Source organism: Hyaena hyaena, unplaced genomic scaffold, assembly GCF_003009895.1.
Source record: "Hyaena hyaena isolate Hyena2069 unplaced genomic scaffold, ASM300989v1 scaffold_129, whole genome shotgun sequence".
NCBI lineage: Eukaryota > Metazoa > Chordata > Mammalia > Carnivora > Hyaenidae > Hyaena > Hyaena hyaena.
In genome coordinates, this window is record NW_024080763.1 from 236,889 (window position 1) to 257,612 (window position 20,724).

Below are 20,724 nucleotides of genomic sequence, written 5' to 3' on the forward strand. Positions count from 1 at the left end.
CACTCTTGAGGAGAGAGGGAAGTATCAGGCTTTCATGATCACAATTTCTATTATGGTCCCTCAGTTCTCGGTTCTGATCTTAATTTGACTTTTCAAGGAACATTTCCTGCTGGGAAGATAATGAACAAAATGCCTTAGATGGGGATTCTGGTTGTCTTGGCAGTTCTTTCTCATTAACAATAAGTAAATTGGAATTCTGGCTTATAAATAAGACATATGAGTTGGGTTCTGTGCCTTGACCTACAAGGGACCGGACATTGCTGGGCAAGCTAAAAATCACCTGTCAGAACTTCCAAGATGAGAACCAAGACCTGGTCCCCTCCCCTATGTCATTAGGATCACAATAAGGCTGTGGGAGCTTTTCATTTGTTTGATAATAATCCATTAAACAAATACTTGTCTTCATATGAGGATATAGTAGTGAATTTGACAGAAGAGGCACCTACCTCTTGAGATTTTTTTTTTCATTTATTTATTTATTTTCAGAGACATAGAGTGCAAGCAGGGGAGGGACAGAGAGAGAGGGAAACAGAATTCCAAGCGGGCTCCTTGCTGTCAGCACAGAGCCTGACATGGGGCTTGAACCCATGAAACATGAGATGGTGACTTGAGCCCAAACCAAGGGCCAGACACTTAACCAACTAAGCCACCCAGGTGCCCCAACCTCTTGAGGTTTTAGATTGGGGGTCAAGGGGGTGAGGACAGACAAAAGGATAAATAAATAAAACAAATTCAGGCACTTACAGTTGTGTGAAAGGAAAACATAGGATGATGTTTTGGGGAAGATCTTGGGTTGGGAGGAAGCTTCTCTGAGGTAGTAACATTTGAGCTGAGACAGGAGTCATGAGATTTGGGTTCATGCAAAAGTTTGAGGGTTGAAGTGTTCATCAGAGGGAGCAGCAAATGCAAAGAACATGAGGTAGGATGTAGCTGGGCACATGGAGTTAGTAGAAAGGTGGTCAGTGTGGTTGCAACACAGTGAGCAACATGGAGTGATCAAGGGATGGAGTTCTAGGGCTTTAGGACACAGTAAGGAATTTAATTTCATTCCTAGTGTTTGTAGGCCAGAGTGATTGTTAGTGTATCAAACAGGATGGATGGAGCACAGATCCTAGAACTTAGCTGTGTTGATGACCTCTTGGCTTCATGATGTATTTGACCATGGGCTTAATTTCTCTGTGCCTGTTTTCTCATGTACTAAACAACGATAAACATCAGAGGGTGTTGTGCAGTTAAAACAAGTTAAACTTTAAAGGGTTAGTGTGGGGCTTGGTGCATAGCAGTTGTTCAATTAGAGTTCACCCTTGTGATCAGTAAGTGCTTATTAATTATGTCACCTGTGCTCAACACCACATCTGTGTCCTATGAATGGTTCTAGGTTATCTGTTCTTCTCCAGCCTTCATACTCTCCATTCTCATGTAGACAACGTTTCTGATGTGAGTTATTTACTCTACTTAAAAACTCTAAATTGCCTTTCCATTGCACTCAAATAACATCCAAACTGCCTTGGAAGGCCCACCATGATCCAGGCCTTGTTTCCTACCTGTGCTGCTGCTCACATCTCTCTCCATCCCACCATCCACTCCATGATAGCCCTACTGACTTCTCTCTACTGCCTTGGGGTGTTGATGGCATGTTCTCTTGATGGAAGACAATGCTGTACATTTTTACTCTTCTCAGGTGTCCCTTTCCTTTAAGATAGGAAGAGGGAGACCTGCTGGGGCTGAGGCTACCTGGAAGGATTGAATTAAGAAGTGGGAGAGTTTTTAGAAAACAAAGAGATAAAAACAAAGCACAAAGAAGCTCGTTGGATTTGTTGACTACGAGTCATGAGAAAGGGCTGTGTCAGACCACCCGGCTATGTGACCGTGTGACTTAAGGAGCAGTGAATGGTGGTAACATTGGCAAGACATGTGATACAGAATGCTTTGTTTTCTGATTGGGAAATGGAATGAAACATTTGATGTTTTAAAATTTAAATTCAAGTTAGTTAACATACAATGTAGTCGTGGCTTCAGGAATAGAACCCAGTGATTCATCTCTTACATTGACACCCAGTACTCATCCCAACAAGTACCCTCCTTAATGCCCATCACCCATCTAGCCCATCCCCTCACCCACCTCCCCTCCAGCAACCCTCAGTATGTTCTCTGCATGTAAGAGTCTCTTAGGGATTGCCTCCCCCTCTGTTTTTATCTTATTTTTCCTTCACTTCCCCTATGTTCATCTGTTGAGTTTCTCAATTCCACATATGAGTGAAATCCTATGGTATCTCTTTCTCACCAACTTACTTCGCTTAGCATAGAACACTCTAGTTCCATCCACATTGTTGCAAATGGCAAGATTTCTTTCTTTTTCATAGCCAAGTAGTATTATAATGTATATACACCACATGTTTTTGATCCATTCATTAATTGATGGATATCTGGTCTCCTTCCATAATTTGGCTATTGTTGATATTGCTGCTATAAGCGTTGAGGTGCATGTGCCCCTTTGAATCAGTATTTTTATATCCTGTGGATAAATTCCTAGTTGAGCAAATGTTGGGTCGCAGGGAGGAAACCTTTAATTTTTAAACATGCCAAATTTGAGAAGATGATGGCAACAAGACATAGGAATTAAAATGCTCAGTAGGTATTGTAATACAGACTACACTTGGCTGAGTTGGTCAGATGGGAAAATATTGATTTGGGCAACATCAGCTTAACATTAATGAGTGCTATGGGGGACGGTCAGTAGAGAGAGAAGATGGCCCAGAGCTGCGACTTGAGGGCTGTTCAAGGCCCCCAGGGAGAGAAGGCTGGAGAAACACAGGATGAGTGGAGCAGGCCACGACATGGTCAGAGAACAGGCAGGTCATGTGAGATCAGTGTACATGCTGGTAGAAGATGGTCAGTAATGACCAGTGGTACAGAAAGAATATGAGAAAGAACCCTCAGATGGGACTGAGCTTTTAGGTAAGGTGACCACTCCCTCACTGTGGCATACTTCCCTTTGCAAAGTTTATAATAAGGGGTGGAATAAACTCATGTTCACTTTTGTTCTTTTGCTGTTAACTTTCAAAAATGACTCCTAGAGTATGGATTTTAATCATTGGTTCTATTTGTTTCCGTTTAGATCATTTCTTGCAAAGTGGACTTGGGAAAATTCTGCTTCCATCCCAGCCCCCAAAAGTAATCAAATGAATTCCTGCAACACATATCTGTCCCTGATGTGAAGGGCAAAGTGAATGAATGTATTTGAAATGCGAAGGGCTTGGGTTTTGCTGTTAATTCTGCCATTTAGTGCTAGGCAGCATTAAAAAGAATCCATATAATCGTGTCATCAGTCTGACCATTTGTAAAATGGTCCATGCATTAGCTTCTACTGACCAGCAAAGGGTATAAAAAGAAGTTAATGTTGTAAATGATTTTGCTCCCCACAGATGGAAGACACTATGGGCATGAGGAATTATTTTTCTTTCTTTTTTTTTTTTTTGCACCCAGATAATTTTATTTTATTTTTTTTTTTTTTTACAAATAGTTTATTGTCAAATTAGTTTCCACATAACACTCAGTGCTCATCCCCACAAGTGTCTTCCTCCATGCCCATCCCCCCTCCCCCCCACATCCATCAGTCCTCAGTTTTTGTCAGCATTCAAGAGTCTCACATGGTTTGCCTCTCTCCCTTTCCCCCACCATTTCCCCCCTTCTTCTCCCCCTTGTTCCTCCATCAAGTTCCTCCTAATCCTCCTATACGTGCAAACATATGATATTTGTCCTTCTCTGCCTGACTTATTTCGCTCAGCATAACACCCTCAAGGTCCATCCATGTTGCTACACATGGCCAGATTTCATTCTTTCTCATTGCCATGTAGTATTCCATGGTATAGATAAACCACATCTTCTTGATCCATTCATCAGTTGATGGACACTTAGGCTCTTTCCATGTTTTAGCTATTGTGGAGAGTGCTGCTATGAACATTGGGGTACGTGTGCTCCTATGTATCAGCATTTCTGTATCCCTTGGGTAAATTCCTAGCAGTGCTATTGCTGGGTCATAGGGGAGTTCTATTGTTAGTTTCCTTAGGAACCTCCACACTGTTTTCCAGAGGGGCCGTACCAGTTTACAGAGGAATTATTTTTCTATGTAGTAGAGATAAAGGATGCTTGGGGTATGAATCCGTTTGAAGCATTTATGGGAAGCTATAACCAGTTTTCTTTGGGTTTTGAAATGACATATGAAACATCTTTTCAAAATTGTAATTGTCCCATAGTGCTTGATTGCTTTTATTCCAAATGGGCTGTGTCCTCTGGCGTGCCCAAGTCAGTGTGTGTATCTGTGATGCCAGGAAAGCCTGTAAGAAAGGAAAACGTGCAAACAGTTGGCTTGTTGTCATGAGTCCAAATGATTTATTTTCTTAAGTTTATTTTTTATTCATCATAAAAGCTTATCCATCATAAAAGTAATATGTGCTGACTCTAGAAAAATCAGAGCTACATACAAAAACATAAAGAAGAGAAACAACGAATGCATAGCCCCAACACCCAGAAAAATCCTGGAAAAGCATTTTGGTTTATTTCTTTCCAAACACTGGTTTTAAAACAAACAAAACCTAAGCTAAATGACGCCCGTGTATACTTTGCATCCGTGATCTCACTTGGTCCTTTTGTCAGCCTTCTGTGGTGGGTGATGGTCCCATCGCCTCCCAGATGCATAAAGAATCCGAGTGTCAAACAGGAGACACCTGCCCAAGGTCATCCATGTATGCCCTATGATGGGTGCAGGATGTGCCTTCTGACTGAGGACACTGGCTGCTGCTTTTACACTGGGCTTCATAGTGATAATTTAGTCTGCCAGTGTGGACAAGTAAACCCTTAGGCTCTGCAAGAATCCAAGTCTGTATCCTTTTATCAAAGTATTTATGGGACTGTCACTGGGTATCACCTTCCTAAACCAACTTTTTGCTTCTGTACTCTCCTTGAAGCCAATAATCCCTAAATTTTGAAGTATTTACAGCAACTTCTTGTTTCTGTTTTCTCTAGTGCATCTGGAGTAAGTAGGGGGGCCTTTCAATTGCTGGAGGATCAACTACTTTCACCTACCTCTCTGCCTTTTCATGCTCTAGGAGACCTTGTCAATTACCTGATGCTTTTCACTTGACTGTGGCTGCCTTGTCTTTTTCTTCCACCTGAATGAAGAGCAATGTAACAGTGAAGGGAACGTACTCTAGTTTGCCGGTGTTTGGAGCCCTCCATGGTCACCAGGCATCTCTGAATTTTTGATGCTGCATTTCACCAGAATGACATTATTCTGGTGAGATTCAGAGTCTAAGTTTTAAAAATGATAATTAGCAGACTTTATTTTATATTACTTAATTTTTTTTAATTGACAGGGAGAGAGAGAGAGAGAGAGAGAGAGAGGGAATCCCAAGCAGCTCCACACTCAGTGCAGAGCCTGACGAAGGGCTCTATCCCATGACCCTGGGATCATAGCCTGAGCTGAAATCAAGCGTCAGATGCTCAACCTACTGAGCTACCTGGTCGCCACAGTGGACTTTATTTTAAAGGACAGCTTTAGGTTTGTAGGAAAATGGAGAAGATCATATGGATTATTTCCATCTTCCCTACCTCCACTTTTCAGTTATGAACATCTTATGTTAAAATTGTACCCTTATTACAACTAATGAACAAACACTGGTATCTCTTCAGCGGAAGTTCATTCAGATTTCCTTACTTTTTATACCCTGTCCTTTTCTGTTTCTCCATCCCATCCAGTTTGTGGCCCCAGATGACATTTAGTCATCCTGTCTCCTCTTGGCTGTGAAGGTTTCTTAGGGTGCTTGTCTTTGACCTTGACAGTTTCAAGGTGTGCTGGTCACGTATATTGTGGGACGTACCTCTTTTGTCATGTGTCTCAGGTCATGGGCTTTGGGGAGTAAGACTACAGAGGTAAAGCATCATTTTTATCATATCTTATGAAAGGTATGTACCAGCATGATGTGGCTATTTATGTTGCCCTTGATCATCTGGCTGAAGTAGTGTTTTTCAGGTTTTTCCACTCTGAAATTACTCTTTTCTGATTAACTTTTGCCACGGTTCTTTTGAGCATCCTTGGGCTGTCTTTTTAAAATCACATTCCTGGGGCACCTGGGTGGCTTAGTCAGGTAAGCATCTGACTTTTGGTTTTGGCTCCGGTCATGATCTCACGGTTTGTGGATTTGAGCCCTGTATTGGGCTCTATGCTGACAGCGTCAAGCCTTCCTGGGATTCTCTCTCTCTCCCTCTCTTGTCTCTCTGCCCTTCCCCCCTAAATAAAAATAAAATAAACTTAGGAAAAAAAGGCTTAAAATCACATTCCTAATTTCCACCCAGGGAGCCTGCAGATGAAATGAAAGAGTGACATTATTATTCGGTAAGACTGCAGATAGGAATCTGAACCAAGGAAATTTATGTGTGTTTTATGGGAGTGTTACCACTGTATTTGCCTGCAGCAAGGAGCGGTTCAGTTAGTTCTATAAAACTTTTTTTTAACTCTCGCATATTTGGGGCTAAGGAAAACACATTACCAGTTTCCAAAGCCATCTCCCCAGATTGTTTTGCAGCTCATAATGGCCACCTCAACCTTTCTTCTCCCACACCCCTAGCTAGAGTTTCAAAACAATATTCATCTTAATCCTACTTTTAGTGCCTCAGATCAATTCTTCTCTCTTAGGTCCATGTAGGAGAAAGGCAGAACTCCAGGTGTGATGTTTAAGTTTTATCTTGACTAGTAATTTCATCAGAGTTTGCTTCCCTAGTGGCCACTGGACAGCCTGAGCCAATACCCACCAGTACCTAAACCCGGCATTTTCTAATGATCAATAGCCAGTGGTCATTTTCCCACCTTCAGTATGATTTGGTCACATACTGTCTAGAGTCTAGAAACGTGAATTTTGACATCCTAAACTGATTTCACGCAATAAGCTTTTTTGAAAGCCCTTTGACTACATTGAGCTTCCTCAACTCTGTGAGAATCTGGGAGGGAGAGATTGTGCTTTCCATTCTGGAGAGGGCATACAGAACTTCAAGGGCAGGCCTGGAGAGCATAGATCCGAGAACTCAAGGGCAGGGCCAGGCCTTGCTGCTCCAAGATTGCCATTGTTCCCTGTCTTGGAGCTTCACGTCACTCTCCACTTCTGCGGAGCTGAAGCCCTTGGTTGGGCATCAGGATGTCATTCCCGTAGTAAAGCAGACAAAGGAGGCTTGGCCAGAGTGGGGATAGAGCAGGACTTCTAAGGGCAGCCAGGCTCTGGGTGACTCACATGGTGGGGGGGGATCAGAAGTCACTTTGTGGGGGATTGTCTTCACTACTGGTTTATTTCCAAGACCTTAAAAGCCATCCCTGTGAGGATCCTTTCTTGCTGGCAGAATCGGGTCTTCTACCTTCCCCTCTTGACTGGCCACAGTCAGGTCTGAAGATGAAAAACTCAGCCAAGGACACAAGCAAAGCAGACCCACATGTTACTGCAGAAGAGAATTGTGTGAGAAATCAAACTATCTAATATGCTTTTTTTCCACCACAAGACTGAAGAAAACTGGCCATTTTATCAAACCAGCCAGCAGTGTGTCTGGTTACCCAATAGATAAAAAGCCAGAGGTTCCTCCTCACTCTAAGCTGTTCTTTATTTTCTATCTAGGCAACCGAGCTTTGTTGATGCCCACATATTAGGGAAAACAAAATGTATGCAAGCTGTCTATTTTATAAGGTCCTATTTTTTTCCCTAGGTTTCTAAGGCTTGAATGTACGCATCATTCAGGACCTACTTTTATGGTTTGTCAACAAGATCACTCCATAAAATACATTCTGATACCTCACAGCTGTGTATAATTTATTCTGTCTATCCATGCAGCACAAATAAAATTTTTATTTGCATCATCTAAAAGAAATACCAGCATATAAATACATAAGCAAAGCTCATAAGAAACGGTCTTCTGCCTACAGATACCGCTGGGGGGACACTGTGCAACCAATTAAAAAGTAGAGGGACGACCTCATTATCCATGTACATAGATAATAAATACTGTGCTCGGCAAACAGTGCCGTTACTCAATTTCTTAAAATGATTGTGCAACATTGTCCGAGTGCCGGCAGAGCCTGCCTCTAAATTCTCCTTGGAATATTTAGAAATAAAGCCTCGTAGACAAAGACGGTTCAGCCAGAAAGGACTTCTTTTGGATTGAGATGATGGAATATGTAGGTGAAAAGGGAAATATTCGGTGTTTGGAACATTTTGCCTTTGGGAGAGTAGATAACTTTCTCTGCTACCAAGAGTCTTGTAAGAAAGAGGTCCAGGGGACTGAGAATGTTCCTGGGTTTGGTTTGTATAGCCTTAGCCTGATTATCAGATAGGAGGCCCCACAAGGTTTCCCCCAGCTTCCCCCAAATCAAGGGTGTGGACTTGCTACTACTCTTGCTCTTGCTGGCCAGGTTATGCTAACGATTCACCCAGAAGACCAGGACTGTATGGTGCCGTCTCCTTCCTTCTGAGGCATACGGCTTCTCAAGTGTGTTCTGTCTCATGCAAAGACTATGATCCAAGTGTCTGGGGCTGGGTGAAGATCCCTTCCAGGTCTTTGTGCAGCACGGCTGGAATACCCTGGTAGGCATCCCATCTTCCCCCGTGCGGCTGGGTGGTGGGTGGTGGGTGAGGCAGAACTCCTGGTTCGGATTTAATGAGCCCTTGGACAATCGAATTTGTGACTGACTACTCAAGTTAACCATTCACTTGTGTTGCAAATTTAACTGCCAGGAGGCGCTTAATAATCAAATTGGTTTGTTTTTGTAGAGAGAAATTTTTCAATGCTTGCAATCACTGCCTTAGCAGTTATGCCTGACTTTTCAAGATATTAACATAACGGCCAGGGCGACTCTTGGCACGTGGCATGGCATGGTTTTCATCAGTTTAGGGGAAAGTTCAGACACATCTCCAATTTTTATTCTATAATTGTTGGTAATTCAAAGTCCCCTTAGTCCAATTCAAATAACACACCTCTCTTTTAAGATAAATTCAACTAATTGCACTCTGTAGTCTGGTTCCGCAGGAGCCGTATAACTAGATTAGCACACACTTTCAGTAAATTCCAATTTGGGAATCCTACCGAGGGTCCAGAGCAAGAGACCTGGGTCCTGGCAAGACTGGGAGAGCGGTGTCTATACCAGAGGATGATGCTCTCTATGCTTTGTATATTTTCTCCTTCTAGCCTCCCTTCACTCTGCCTCATTTTATGGAAAGGGAAAGTACTTGCTGTGCCTCTGTGGACTTGTTCTTCCCACGACTCTGTGTAGGGCTGCAATGTTCTCATCTTCACGGCTGGGCTTTTATGCGCCACCTCCCAACAAATAAAGATCTTTCCTGGCCTGTCCATCAAGAGGAGGCCTCCCCATCACTCTACCATCACCCCGTGTTTTCTTATTCCCTTCTATTTGTAAACCATTGCAGATTTGCAGGAGTTTACACAGAGTCCATGCAGGCCTGTTCTTTCCTAATCCTGACTACTCTCTGAAATGCTCTTGCCTACTCATCTTTCTTCCAACACAAGAACATTTATCCGTGGCCCTGTCTTAGATGCGTGGGATGGCAAGAACTGAGTCTTCTGGGGTGAAGCGACATTTTCAAAATGAAGGTCCTGCCAGTGTAGGCAGAAGGATCAGCTCTAGGTGACATTAGGTCATACCAGGCCAAAGGAGAAACAATGGGCTTTTTGAATGGAAGTCATCAGAATGCCCATCAGAAGGTAGGCGGGGATTAAATAGTTGTTGAATGAGTAAGTGAATGAGTGAACCAACCAACAAGTGGGCAAACAACTGGACCTGAGTCCCACAGGTGATACATGGAAGAGTCAGTATCAGTGCTCAGGGATGTTTTACCCCCAACCCCCTGCTTGTAGTGATCTTATACAACCGGGGGGGGGGGGGGCGGTGCACTGAAGGGCATGAAATCAAGCTGGTGGATGAAGGTCATTTATGCACAATCTCTCTGCTGCCAATGGCTGCTCCATCTGCAGCCAGGAGAAGGGATTCTGGAATCTTCCATATGGATAGCAATTCTTTCCATTTCCATCTAGCCCTTCGCCAGTGTCCACAGATGTCACCACCTGAAGCGGACCCTCTGGTTGCATGGCCTGAACCCTCCTCACTTGAATGAGGGTTCATCCCCAAAAACTCAGCTCATCTCAGCCCTGAGCACTGCATGCTTTGCTTTCCTTGTTCACATGGCCCATGGTCCTCTTCCCTCCCCCCTGCCCCCTACCATACCCCTCAGGGCCACCAGGCCCACTCACCTCCTCTGCCACAGGCCATCTCCCCAACTTTCAACTCATTCTTGTTCCCGTGGTCCCTCAACCCCTGGGAGTTTTAAATGCTTTGTGACCAGCTTGAGAATTTTCCAGAGCGGCTGTGTCAGACAGTTAATACTCAAGTAGTGATCCTTTTGTAACCTGAATATAACTGCAGGCTTCCACATTGAGAATGATAAAATGGTGTGGATTTAAAAGTATTTGGGGAACTGTAAAATGTCTAGGATTAAAATTTCAATACCATTTGTGCCCAATAAATGTGAACTCCTTAGTAACTTAAAACAGTGCTATTATGACTCAGGCCTGAAAATTATGAGTCCTGGTTGAAGAAATGGGAATAACATGTGAGGGAATCTGTTCCCATCCTTTACCTTGAGGGATACACTGTGGTCGCACCACATAGCAGGAACGTGACCTCATAGGAGAGCGAGCCCAGAGAAATTACCGTACTTGTTAAGAAAGCGATACACACTCCAGAAGAGAAAAAATGTTATACTTTCCATTAGGATTGTTTATGGATATGGCACTAAATTGAACCTGTGTTGGGACATTAACCGGTTCAACAGGGTCCCAAGAAACAAGATCATATAATAGTTTATTGAATGACTTAATTTTTTTTTTTTTTTTACATAAACCGGTCTCGTCAGTCTGAACTGGCAAATTAATTTTGTCTATAGAATCACTCACTGAGGTGTATAAAATTAGCCCCCGTAAGTACAGAGAGGAGACTTGGCATTGGGTTGAGCTGATTCACTGGGACTTAAGTAAATGGATTTAGTCTTAATACAGCTAAAGCCTTGAGATGTTTAATAGAGAGCTGATCTTAAGCAAAGTATTCATTCATCTAAATTTAAACAGTCACTGCTTGGTGTGTTTTTGTTGCTTGTGGAGGGACAGAATTACATACTTTGCCTTCGATCATCACCCAGCACATGCCATAGGACTTGGAGGGAAAAATGAGCTTTGGTGTGAGTCACACAATTGTTTGGTTAGATTGGCAGAGAATTCGTCACCTCCAACACTGACCGTGACTTAGTAGAGAATGCTGTCTCCTTGGCCTTCAACTTCCAGATACTTTCACAGAGTAGTTTATGTCATGAGTGTCTGATGCCAAGCTCTTCCTGACAAAAATGAAGACTCAGGCTGTTTGTTTTCTTTTTGATGCAGGGGTGAACCTCGGCAGCAAATTAGCACCTTCCATGCAGCAAGCAGGAAGAAGGGGCCAGGGAGGAGCTTATGAAGTAGTTCGGGTCTCTTTCTTGAATGGAGCCCTCTGGGACCCCATGGGGAACATCCACTCAAAGGTCAGTTGTTTTGTTTTCTCGAAAATCATGTTAACTGCATTCATTTTCTTTTGTTCAAGCTTTGTCTTTGTTTTAATGTTGACTTTCTTCGTACAGAGTGAAATTTTGTAGAGGGACAGTCTTGATGAACAGCCCAGCGTCATTTACATCTGTTAAAAGTTACTTTTCAAACACACACCGGCGATAACATTTCCAGATAAACAGTTTGTGTGTGTGTTTCACTCGAGTGCTGGACATTTTTCTGTATTCTTGTCTATCTCAACATTTTGGTTTTATTGATTATTGGTAGAAACATGTTAAGTGACTTTTTCAAAAGTTTGTAATGAGTTTTAATGCAGTTTTGTGCTTTATGTTGATACATATTTTATTTGAGCCTTCTATGATGTAAAAGAATAATATCAAATTGAGCTATTAGCGATTAAATTTGATATTTCAATGAGTTTTAGGTGCTAAATCTACGCAACTTTCTTAAATTTCAGAACTTGTTGGAACAGTTGGGGAGTGATAAAAATCTATAGAAATATGAGCTCTTTGGAGAGATCATACAGATGGCTTTGTCCTTGTGTTATGTGGAACTATTTTTAGATTATTTTTCATAATAGAAAACAGATTTTTTTTTAAGAGCAGTTGAGATTGTGAAAATCCTCTGTGGGTTTCTGGAAGGGCTGCAGTGGGACACCTTTATGTGAGTAATGATAATATCATTTACGTCACTCATTTATTTTCTAGAGAGGCTCTCAGTTGAAAGTGAGCAATCAGAAAGGTAGGAGGTTTGGTTAAAGGATCCAAATGCCAAATCTACACTTTTTGAGTATTTCTGCTTCATGGAAACTATTGCAAATTTAATATACAACGTAGAAGTCACTCATGGTGGTATTGATGATGTTTCCTGGATGAAAAACTCAAAACATTAAAGAATATTTCATCATGCCATTAATCTGAAAAATTAGAAACGATATGATGGATGAAGAAAAGAGGAGTATATTATTTCAGAAAGTATGCCTTTAAAATATTTGTAGGTGCTAATTAATAACAAAAATATGAAATCATCTAAAATTTCTTGTGTGGTAGAAGCTGTTATGGAGGCTTTCCCTGATAGGGGGTTTGCCAAATTTAGCAAACAGAAGTACAGAAGGCCCCATTAACCTTGGACTTCAGATAAACAGTGAATTTTTTTTTTTATCAGCCTATCCCATGCAGTATTTGGGGTATTGTTGTTTCTTGAAATGCACATTTAACTGGTGTCCTATACTTTATCTGGCAACCCTACCTGGGGAGTGTGTCAGAGCAACCACCTGATGAGTGTTCTCAGCATGCCGTTGGAATGGACTGATTCAGATGGGCTCTGGTTTCTGACCCCCGGCTTCATGTCTCCTGCCAGCCAGCCATCTTGCAAACATCATGAGACACACCGGCACGTCTTCTACTTCTGGCCACACTTACAACCCAATGACTATGGGCCACCAGCACCATCTTTCTAGAAAATATAGAAAACCATTATTATCTGATCTCTGTCTCAGCTCCTCTGCAATTCTGCCTCCAAATTAGAACCATGCAGGTGGGAGGCACATGCCTAGGTCACTCAACTATTTAAGGGAATAGGGAATTAAGTGATTTGGGGAACAGCATTTTGTCATAGTGCCATGGGGCTCCTGAAATCAGCTTTATCACTATGTGATTACGATGTGTGCCCATATGTGGTAGTTAACCTCTAAGAGCCTGCCTGAAAAAGGGTGCATGTGACATGCCTGTACACGTGTGCCATAATTCTCCATGATGGAGCTGTGTGTACCTGTTGTGAGAACAGGGATTCTGGCTAATGGCGTATATGTGCATGTCTTTCCTTGTTATCAGATAGGACTGTCCACATTTTCATTTGAGACTGCATTAACAGAGTGTATCCTCAGGTATGCAAAACAGACATTCATGAATATTTTTGCTGCACAACTATGTCTGCTGTACCTTAGAATATGGAGTCGTAGATGGATGTTCCTGCCTTTCTGCTCCGCTATTTTATTCTTTGCTCTCCTGTATCTTTCTATTCAGCCAGTCTCTTTGAGAGTGGGATTCGTTTGAAGAAGGCCCAGGCATCTTCCTTTTTATCAAGTGTCCCCAGGGGAGTCTCATGAGCACACAAGATGAGAGGCTTTGCACTACTGGAAACTGCTGGAGTGCTGGTCAACCTGACTGGCTGATTTAGGCAAAAGTACTGTCACATTCCACATCCCCCCCTCCCTTCTGTGATTGAAATATATCTGGATGGGATACTATTAGGCCCTTTACAAATCAAGAATCAAGCCATCATTGCCACTGATAATTTACTTGCAAGAACCGAGGCAAGGAAAAAATGTGACCTTGCATGCATTGAAGAGCTTCCAGCATTTTCTTTGTTTGCTCGCTGTTGTTTTGGTCTATAACATGAGGATAAGCCTGTCTTCTTTCCTTACCCCTTAGGGTCCTTATAGGAATGAGATGAAACAATGGCTGTAAAATTACATTGGGAACTAAAACCTGCTACACAAATGTAAGGTGATACTGCATGTGTAAAGTGTTTTAAGGACCCGTCTCCAATTTCGTGTCTTGAAAAAAAAAAAACAAAACACCTAAGCCTGGACCCAGGGAAGGCACGTCAAGATGTGATTGATCAGGAGATGACCTCAGTTGAGCTCAGCCTTTGAATGCTCCGGGAAGTTTCCAACTTCCAGCTTTCTCACATGAGAATGAATATATGGAAATAGTGTGTGAAATGGAAAATAAAAAGGCAAATGGATTAGACAATGAAACCAGAGCTTCCCTTAGCATATTGTGGGTCTCAAATATCAAATATCAAATAGCAACTAATTACAATGACAGAAGTAGATTCTGCCCCATACACTGAAAGGAGCCTTGCTTCTCCTTCAAGTAACCATCTGTGTCAGCCCTTCCAAGGAAACTTCTCCTCACATGGGGGTGGGGGTGGGTGGGAGGGTGCTCGCCTCCTCCTGCATTCCCACCCCCCGCCCCCAGTAGCAGCCCCATCTCCCAGCACTCCCTCCCAACCACAGCTCTTGCCAAGGTCATAGGTAGCCTCCCAACTTCCAAAGCCAGCCCGTGCCTTTCATTCTGTGTCTTACTTATCTTGACAGTGATTCACTCTCCTTTGCAATTCTCACTTCCTTTGGCTCCTGAGACCCTGTTCTCTTGCTTTTCCTCATATGTTTCTAATTCTTGCTTTTTATTCCTCTTTTTGGCTTTGTCCTTTAACTGTTGGTTGCTGCTGACTTTCTTCTGACTGAGGGCTCCCACTGGCCATGTCATTCACTTCTGTGGCCTCACTGTCCCCCTAGAACAATAGGGGGGGCTGTTCACAGGAATGGCTACAGCAACGTTAGCCACCACCCCTCAACTCCTGCTGTGGGGGACATGCCCTGCCGAAAACATTTTATATGATGACCTCAGTATGTATTGTCTAAAATACATGGACTTAAAATCCACATCATTCACCTTTGCCTTCATTTCTGAGATTTGGTCCTGACATCCAGTGGATTTCAGGAGTCTCCAGTTGAAAGTTCCCAATTACTTTAAATACACTGTGCCCCAAAGTGGACACAGCCCCCTGTCCATCTTCTCTATTTAACAGCTCCTAGAGGATAAGACCGTCATCCCCTTTCCTCCTCAGATCATGAGGTTGGAGACATCTGTTGCGTCCACTGGCTCAGTACGTCCAGTGCAAGCAGAGCAGTTTGTTTGAGACACAGATCTAACCTGTCACTTTGCTGCTTCCCCGTCCCTTCAGAAGCCACCCATGATATCTGACTTCAAATCCAGGTACCTTGATGATGCCCAAGATACTTCATAGGCTGGGCTGTCCTAATGCTGAAGGCCCTGATCCACACCCCAGCTTGTCCTGGGCAGCCTGCTGCCTAAATATGCCATACTTGGCATGTGCTGTGTCCCTGACACTTGAAGCCCCAGCTTAAATTGTACCTTCTCTCTCTCTCTTTAATGTTTGTTTATTTTTGAGAGGGAGAGAGACAGCAAGTGGAGTTGAGAGAAAGAGAGAGAGAGAGAATCCAAAGCAGGCTCCAGGCTCTGAGCTGTCAGCACAGAGCCCAACACAGGGCTCGAACCCACAAACCATGAGATCATGACCTGAGCCGAAGTCAGATGCTGAACCAACTGAGCCCCCCAGGTGCCCCAAGTTGTACCTTCTCTTATGCTCATCTTGAGCTCTCCAGACAAATTGGTCCTTCTAGTGCCTTTGTCCTTGAAGACCCACACATCTCTGTGATATGCAGCCCCGCTATGCACACTCCTGACATGTGCAGATGGAGCTCACGCACAGGTGCTGACGACACAAAGTAGATCAAATGTCCATTCCCTGATCTCCCCCCACCCCCGGAGCATGAAGGGTGGGCATGAGGGTGTGTGGCTGCATCTGCTGCATCCTTAGTTCCTTGGATGGCAAGGCAGGGCAAGCTGCTCACTGCCTGGGAACAATGCTAGTTCTCTCACTTGGATATCATTTAATAGCAGGGCTGTTCAAAGAAAACCAACTCAACTATGTTCAACCCAAGAAAGAATGTTCTGGAGAGAAGACATGGCCATGCTGAACTTGCATAAAGCATGGAAACCACAAGGCATTTTGAAGGTCACTTTAGACTCTGCCTTAGGTACTGCTGCCCTCTGTGTTGTCTTTGGACCCCAGCCCCACACGATGTGGGACTCGGCTCTTTTGCTCTTCTGTGAAAGTAGTTTTCGTTGCTACTTTAGATTTCTATTTCTCCCACCAACCTGTGCCTTCCCTGGGGGCTGTAGCTTTATGCCCTCATCGCTTCATACAGCACTTGATATCTAGCGGAGCAAGGTCAACCACCTTTGTTGACTGGCTCTGGGTTTTCCTCCATGCCTGGGGCCCAGGTCACTCACTGGTATGAAGATGGCCTCTGCTGCTATGGGAGACAGAGCAGATAAGGGTCCACGTCTGTCCTTTATTCAGACACCAGAGGGTCTGCTGAGTTTGCAAACCACTCTCCAACGATGTCAACTTTTTAGATGTTCTGACCTCCCTTTAGCTACTATAGGGGTTTTGAAAGCAGGTAGAGGTCATTTAGAGCTTGGTAGAATGCTACATTTTTTTTTCACTTTTGTGGTTGCTAATGTCTTACCTGGAATAACTCCCCACATCATCTTTCTCTGTTCTAGGAGCGGTCCTGTTAACTCTACATGGGTGGGTTTACTGGCCAGCCCCATACAGAGTGATTTTCCCCTTCTCTAAGAGATTGTTCTGATAACTACAGGAGTTGCTGCACACCAGCCAGTGGTGTCTGCTTCTTGGCTGAGTAAGCTCAGTGGTTAGCCTTTCTGACTTCTTCTAGATCATTGAGCTTACATTGGGTTACAAGCTGGCCAATAGTGCTTCCTCTTTTTTTTTTTTAATATATTTTTTTATTTATTTCTAGGAGAGAGAGAGAGAGAGACAGCATGAGCAGGGGAAGGTCAGAGAGAGAGGGAGACACAGACTCTGAAATAGGCTCCAGGCTCTGAGCTGGCAGTCAGCACAGAGCCCGACGCGGGGCTCGAACCCACAAACCGCGAGATCATAAGCGAAAGTCGGACGCTTAGCCGACTAAGCCACCCAGGCGCCCCAATAGTGCTTCCTCTTAAAAATAGAATTGTTGGGGCGCCTGGGTGGCTTAGTCAGTTAAGCGTCCGACTTTCGCTTGGGTCATGATCTCGCGGTTCATGGGTTCGAGCCCCGCGTCGGGCTCTGTGCTGACTGCCAGCTCAGAGCCTGGAGCCTGTTTCAGTCTGTGACACCCTCTCTCTCTGACCCTCCCCTGCTCATGCTGTCTCTCTCTCTCCTAGAAATAAATAAAACATTTAAAAAAAAAAAGAATTGTTAAGGGGCACCTTGGTGGCCCAGTTGGTTAAGCGACTGACTTCGGCTTGGGTCATGATCTCACAGTTCATGAGTTCAAGCCCCACGTCGGACTCTGTGCTGACAGTTTGGAGCCTGGAGCCTGCTTGGGATTCTGTGTCTCCTTCTCTCTCTCTGCCCCTCCCCCACTCACGCTTTGTCTTTCTTACTGTCAATAAAAAAATAGAATTGTTAAAATACCTATTGTGGAGCTTTTGTTAAGAAATGCATTATTTCCAGACTGCACAGTCTCCTAGGATGATCAGTACCCCTGACTTCCAACCACTTAACTCCCGCTGGACCCCCAACCTCAGGTCTTGCTTGACAGTCCCTGTGAGACTATGTCAGCACAAGGAGGCTGCTACAGGCACAGGAAGGGCTCCTATTTCGGCCTCACATAACCCTCCCAGCCAAGACCATGCCCAACCTGCTGGGAGAGAAGGACTAGAGAGGTAAGAGCTGACACCTGTGTGTCTTTGGGAGCTCACATGTCTTCAAGGATCAATGCCACGTACAGCAGAAGGAGAAAGGTGTTGGGACATGCAGAAATGGATCCAGACTCCTGCACAGCCTCCGTGTTGCTGTATAACGTTGGGCCAGTGACTAGCTTGGCTGAGCCTGTTTCCTCCTCCATAAACGGGATGGTAATATATACCTTGCTGGCTGACGCAGCACCCTCGCCATGCTGAGTAAGGGTTGGCCTCTTCGCTTTATCCTAACTCATTCTGGGCTTTCTGAAAGGGCTTCTCAATGTCAGCACTGTTGCCAGGGGGGCTGGGTGGTTCTTCGTTGTGTGTGCAGGGGGCGGGGGCCGTCCTGTGTGCTATAGGGTGTTCAGCGTCCCTAGGCTCTACTCAGTAGTGCCTTCCCCTGCATTCATCTCAACTCCAAATGTCCCCTGAAGGGGGAGGTGGTGAAAACTCGCCCCTTAAGAGCCACGGCACTGGAGGAAAGACTGGGAAGGATAAGGACAGTTAGTAAGAACCTTCCCTTGACTTCGGATGGCGCTAGACCCAAGGCTAGTAATCCTGTGAAGAGCGAGGCAGCTGTGTGGGCCCCCCGCTTCTGTCTCAGCTGCTCAGCTCTGCCCTTGTAGCGTTAAGGCAGCCCTGGACAACACCTAAACCGTCGGGCATGGCCGTGTTCTAATAAAACTTATCTGTGGACATTGAAATTTGAATTTAACCTAATAGTCTCCTTTAAAAAACCCCAAACATTTAGCAATGTAAAACCATTCTTAGCTGACAGGCAGTGGGCTACATTTGGCCCGCGGGCTGCTGTTTGCGACCCCAGATGTCCATGCAATACATACTCCCCACCGCATGTCCCCGGCGGCCCGGACGGGTGGGTGTAGTGCACATTTGCAGACCAGGGTATGGAAACGGGAAGTGGCCCATCTAGCAGTGGAGCCCAGATCCATCAGATCCTGAGGTCTTGCATTCTTTCCTAGGTGCCCTGCTGTCCCCTCCACCCCCCCCCCCAAGAAAAATCTTCAGGCTTTTCCCCCTGTGCGTCATATCAGGACTGGCTCCGAAATCCAGACTCTGGAGTCACAGCTCAGAGGGCAGGCTGCTCTCCTGCTGTCCCACCACCAAGGTAGCTCTGACTGGAGGTGTGAGTGCGGATCCCGTCCCTCCAGGGCATTTCTGTTCAGCTTACCCTTCAGCCGACACATGGCAAGGGCGGAGCAGGCCAAGGTCTGGTGCTTGGTTTAGCTGTGTCCCCACCACCACCTTAGGGAGCGTGCCTCTCAGGCAGGGAGAGGCTCTGGGATGTCATTTCCACATGGCTGGCTAACTCACTTAGGTCTTGTGACCTCTTAGCAAGGCCCTAGTGCCATTGATTTTAAAATCGGCTGTTGAATCAAGTATCCCTTCCGTTTCAGCCATTTCCCCCTTCGCCTCAGACCCCTAGCGTCATCACAGACCTGGGAGGTTTGAAAATATATTTTAAAATAATAAATTTATGGGGCACCTGGGTGGCTCAGTTGGTTAGGTGTCCAGCTTCGGCTCAGGTCATGATCTCATGGTTTGTGGATTCGAACCCCACATCGGGCTCTGTGCCGACAGCTCAGAGCCTGGAGCCTGCTTAGGATTCTGTGCCTCCCTCTCTCTCTGCCCCTCCCCTGCTCATACTCTGTCTCTCTTTCTCAAAAATAAATAAATGTTTAAAAAAAACAAGCAGGTAATACTAGTGGATGGAGTGGTTTGCATTGTTTAAAAAGAGTTACAACAGGGGCGCCTGGGTGGCTTAGTCGGTTAAGCGTCCAACTTTCGCTTGGGTCATGATCTCGCGGTTCGTAGGTTCGAGCCCCGCGTCGGGCTCTGTGCTGACTGCCAGCTCAGAGCCTGGAGCCTGTTTCAGCCTGTGACTCCCTCTCTCTCTGACCCTCCCCTGCTCATGCTCTCTCTCTCCTAAAAATAAATAAAACATTAAAAAAATAATAAAAAAATAAAAAAAAATAAAAAGAGTTACAACATTCTGTTGCTTTATGATTCTTAGGTGAGACTCTCCGTGTTTGACTGACAGGTGGGGCATATAGCTGCTTGGTATGAGGAGGAAAGGAGTCTGATGACTTCTGTTTTCTGGTTTTCACTGCATTCTTCCATGCACATGTGTCAGCCGTGTTCCAGGTCCTAGGTCAAGTTCTGGGTCAAGTTCCTGTATTACATGGATGCGTGAGCCTCCATCTGCCCTTGAGCAGCTCACAGATGAATGAGCTAACAACATTTATAGTAAATTTAAACAAGTACTTAATAAGAGATATGTGCTTTTTAAAATAAGTGGCTTTAGAGTTATTATAGATTTACTGAAACATTGCAAAGATATACAGAGAGCCCCGTGTACCCCACACCTAGCTTTCCCTGTAATTCACATTTATATTAGTATTACACATTTGTAACAATTCATGATACATGGCTTTTTTAGATTTTAACCTGAACTCTTTCACTAAAAGGAAAGTGAAGGAGTGAGGACATTTGGAAGAAAATAAAATTTCTAGAAAGGCTGATGATTTCTTTTTATTTAATTGTTTGTTTATAATATTTATTTTTGAGAGATTGAGATAGAGAGAGAGAGGTACAGAGGATCCAAAGCAGGCTCTGCGCTGACAGCATAGAACCCAGTGTGGGTCTCGAACTCACAAACTGCAAGATCGTGACCCGAGCCAACTGATCGTGATGCTCAACCGACTGAGTCACCCAG

General features: G+C 44.4%; 1 protein-coding gene across 4 annotated transcripts in view; it reads left to right on the forward strand.

Annotated features, from left to right (window-relative positions):
* ADAM12 (ADAM metallopeptidase domain 12) overlaps positions 1-20,724 on the forward strand; it is a 346,871-nt gene that overhangs the window by 37,627 nt on the left and 288,520 nt on the right. For all 4 annotated transcript variants that reach the window (XM_039237898.1, XM_039237897.1, XM_039237900.1 and 1 more), the window contains one exon: positions 11,485-11,621. In XM_039237898.1, coding sequence (XP_039093829.1) covers positions 11,485-11,621 — 137 coding nt within the window. The remainder of the gene's footprint in view (positions 1-11,484; positions 11,622-20,724) is intronic.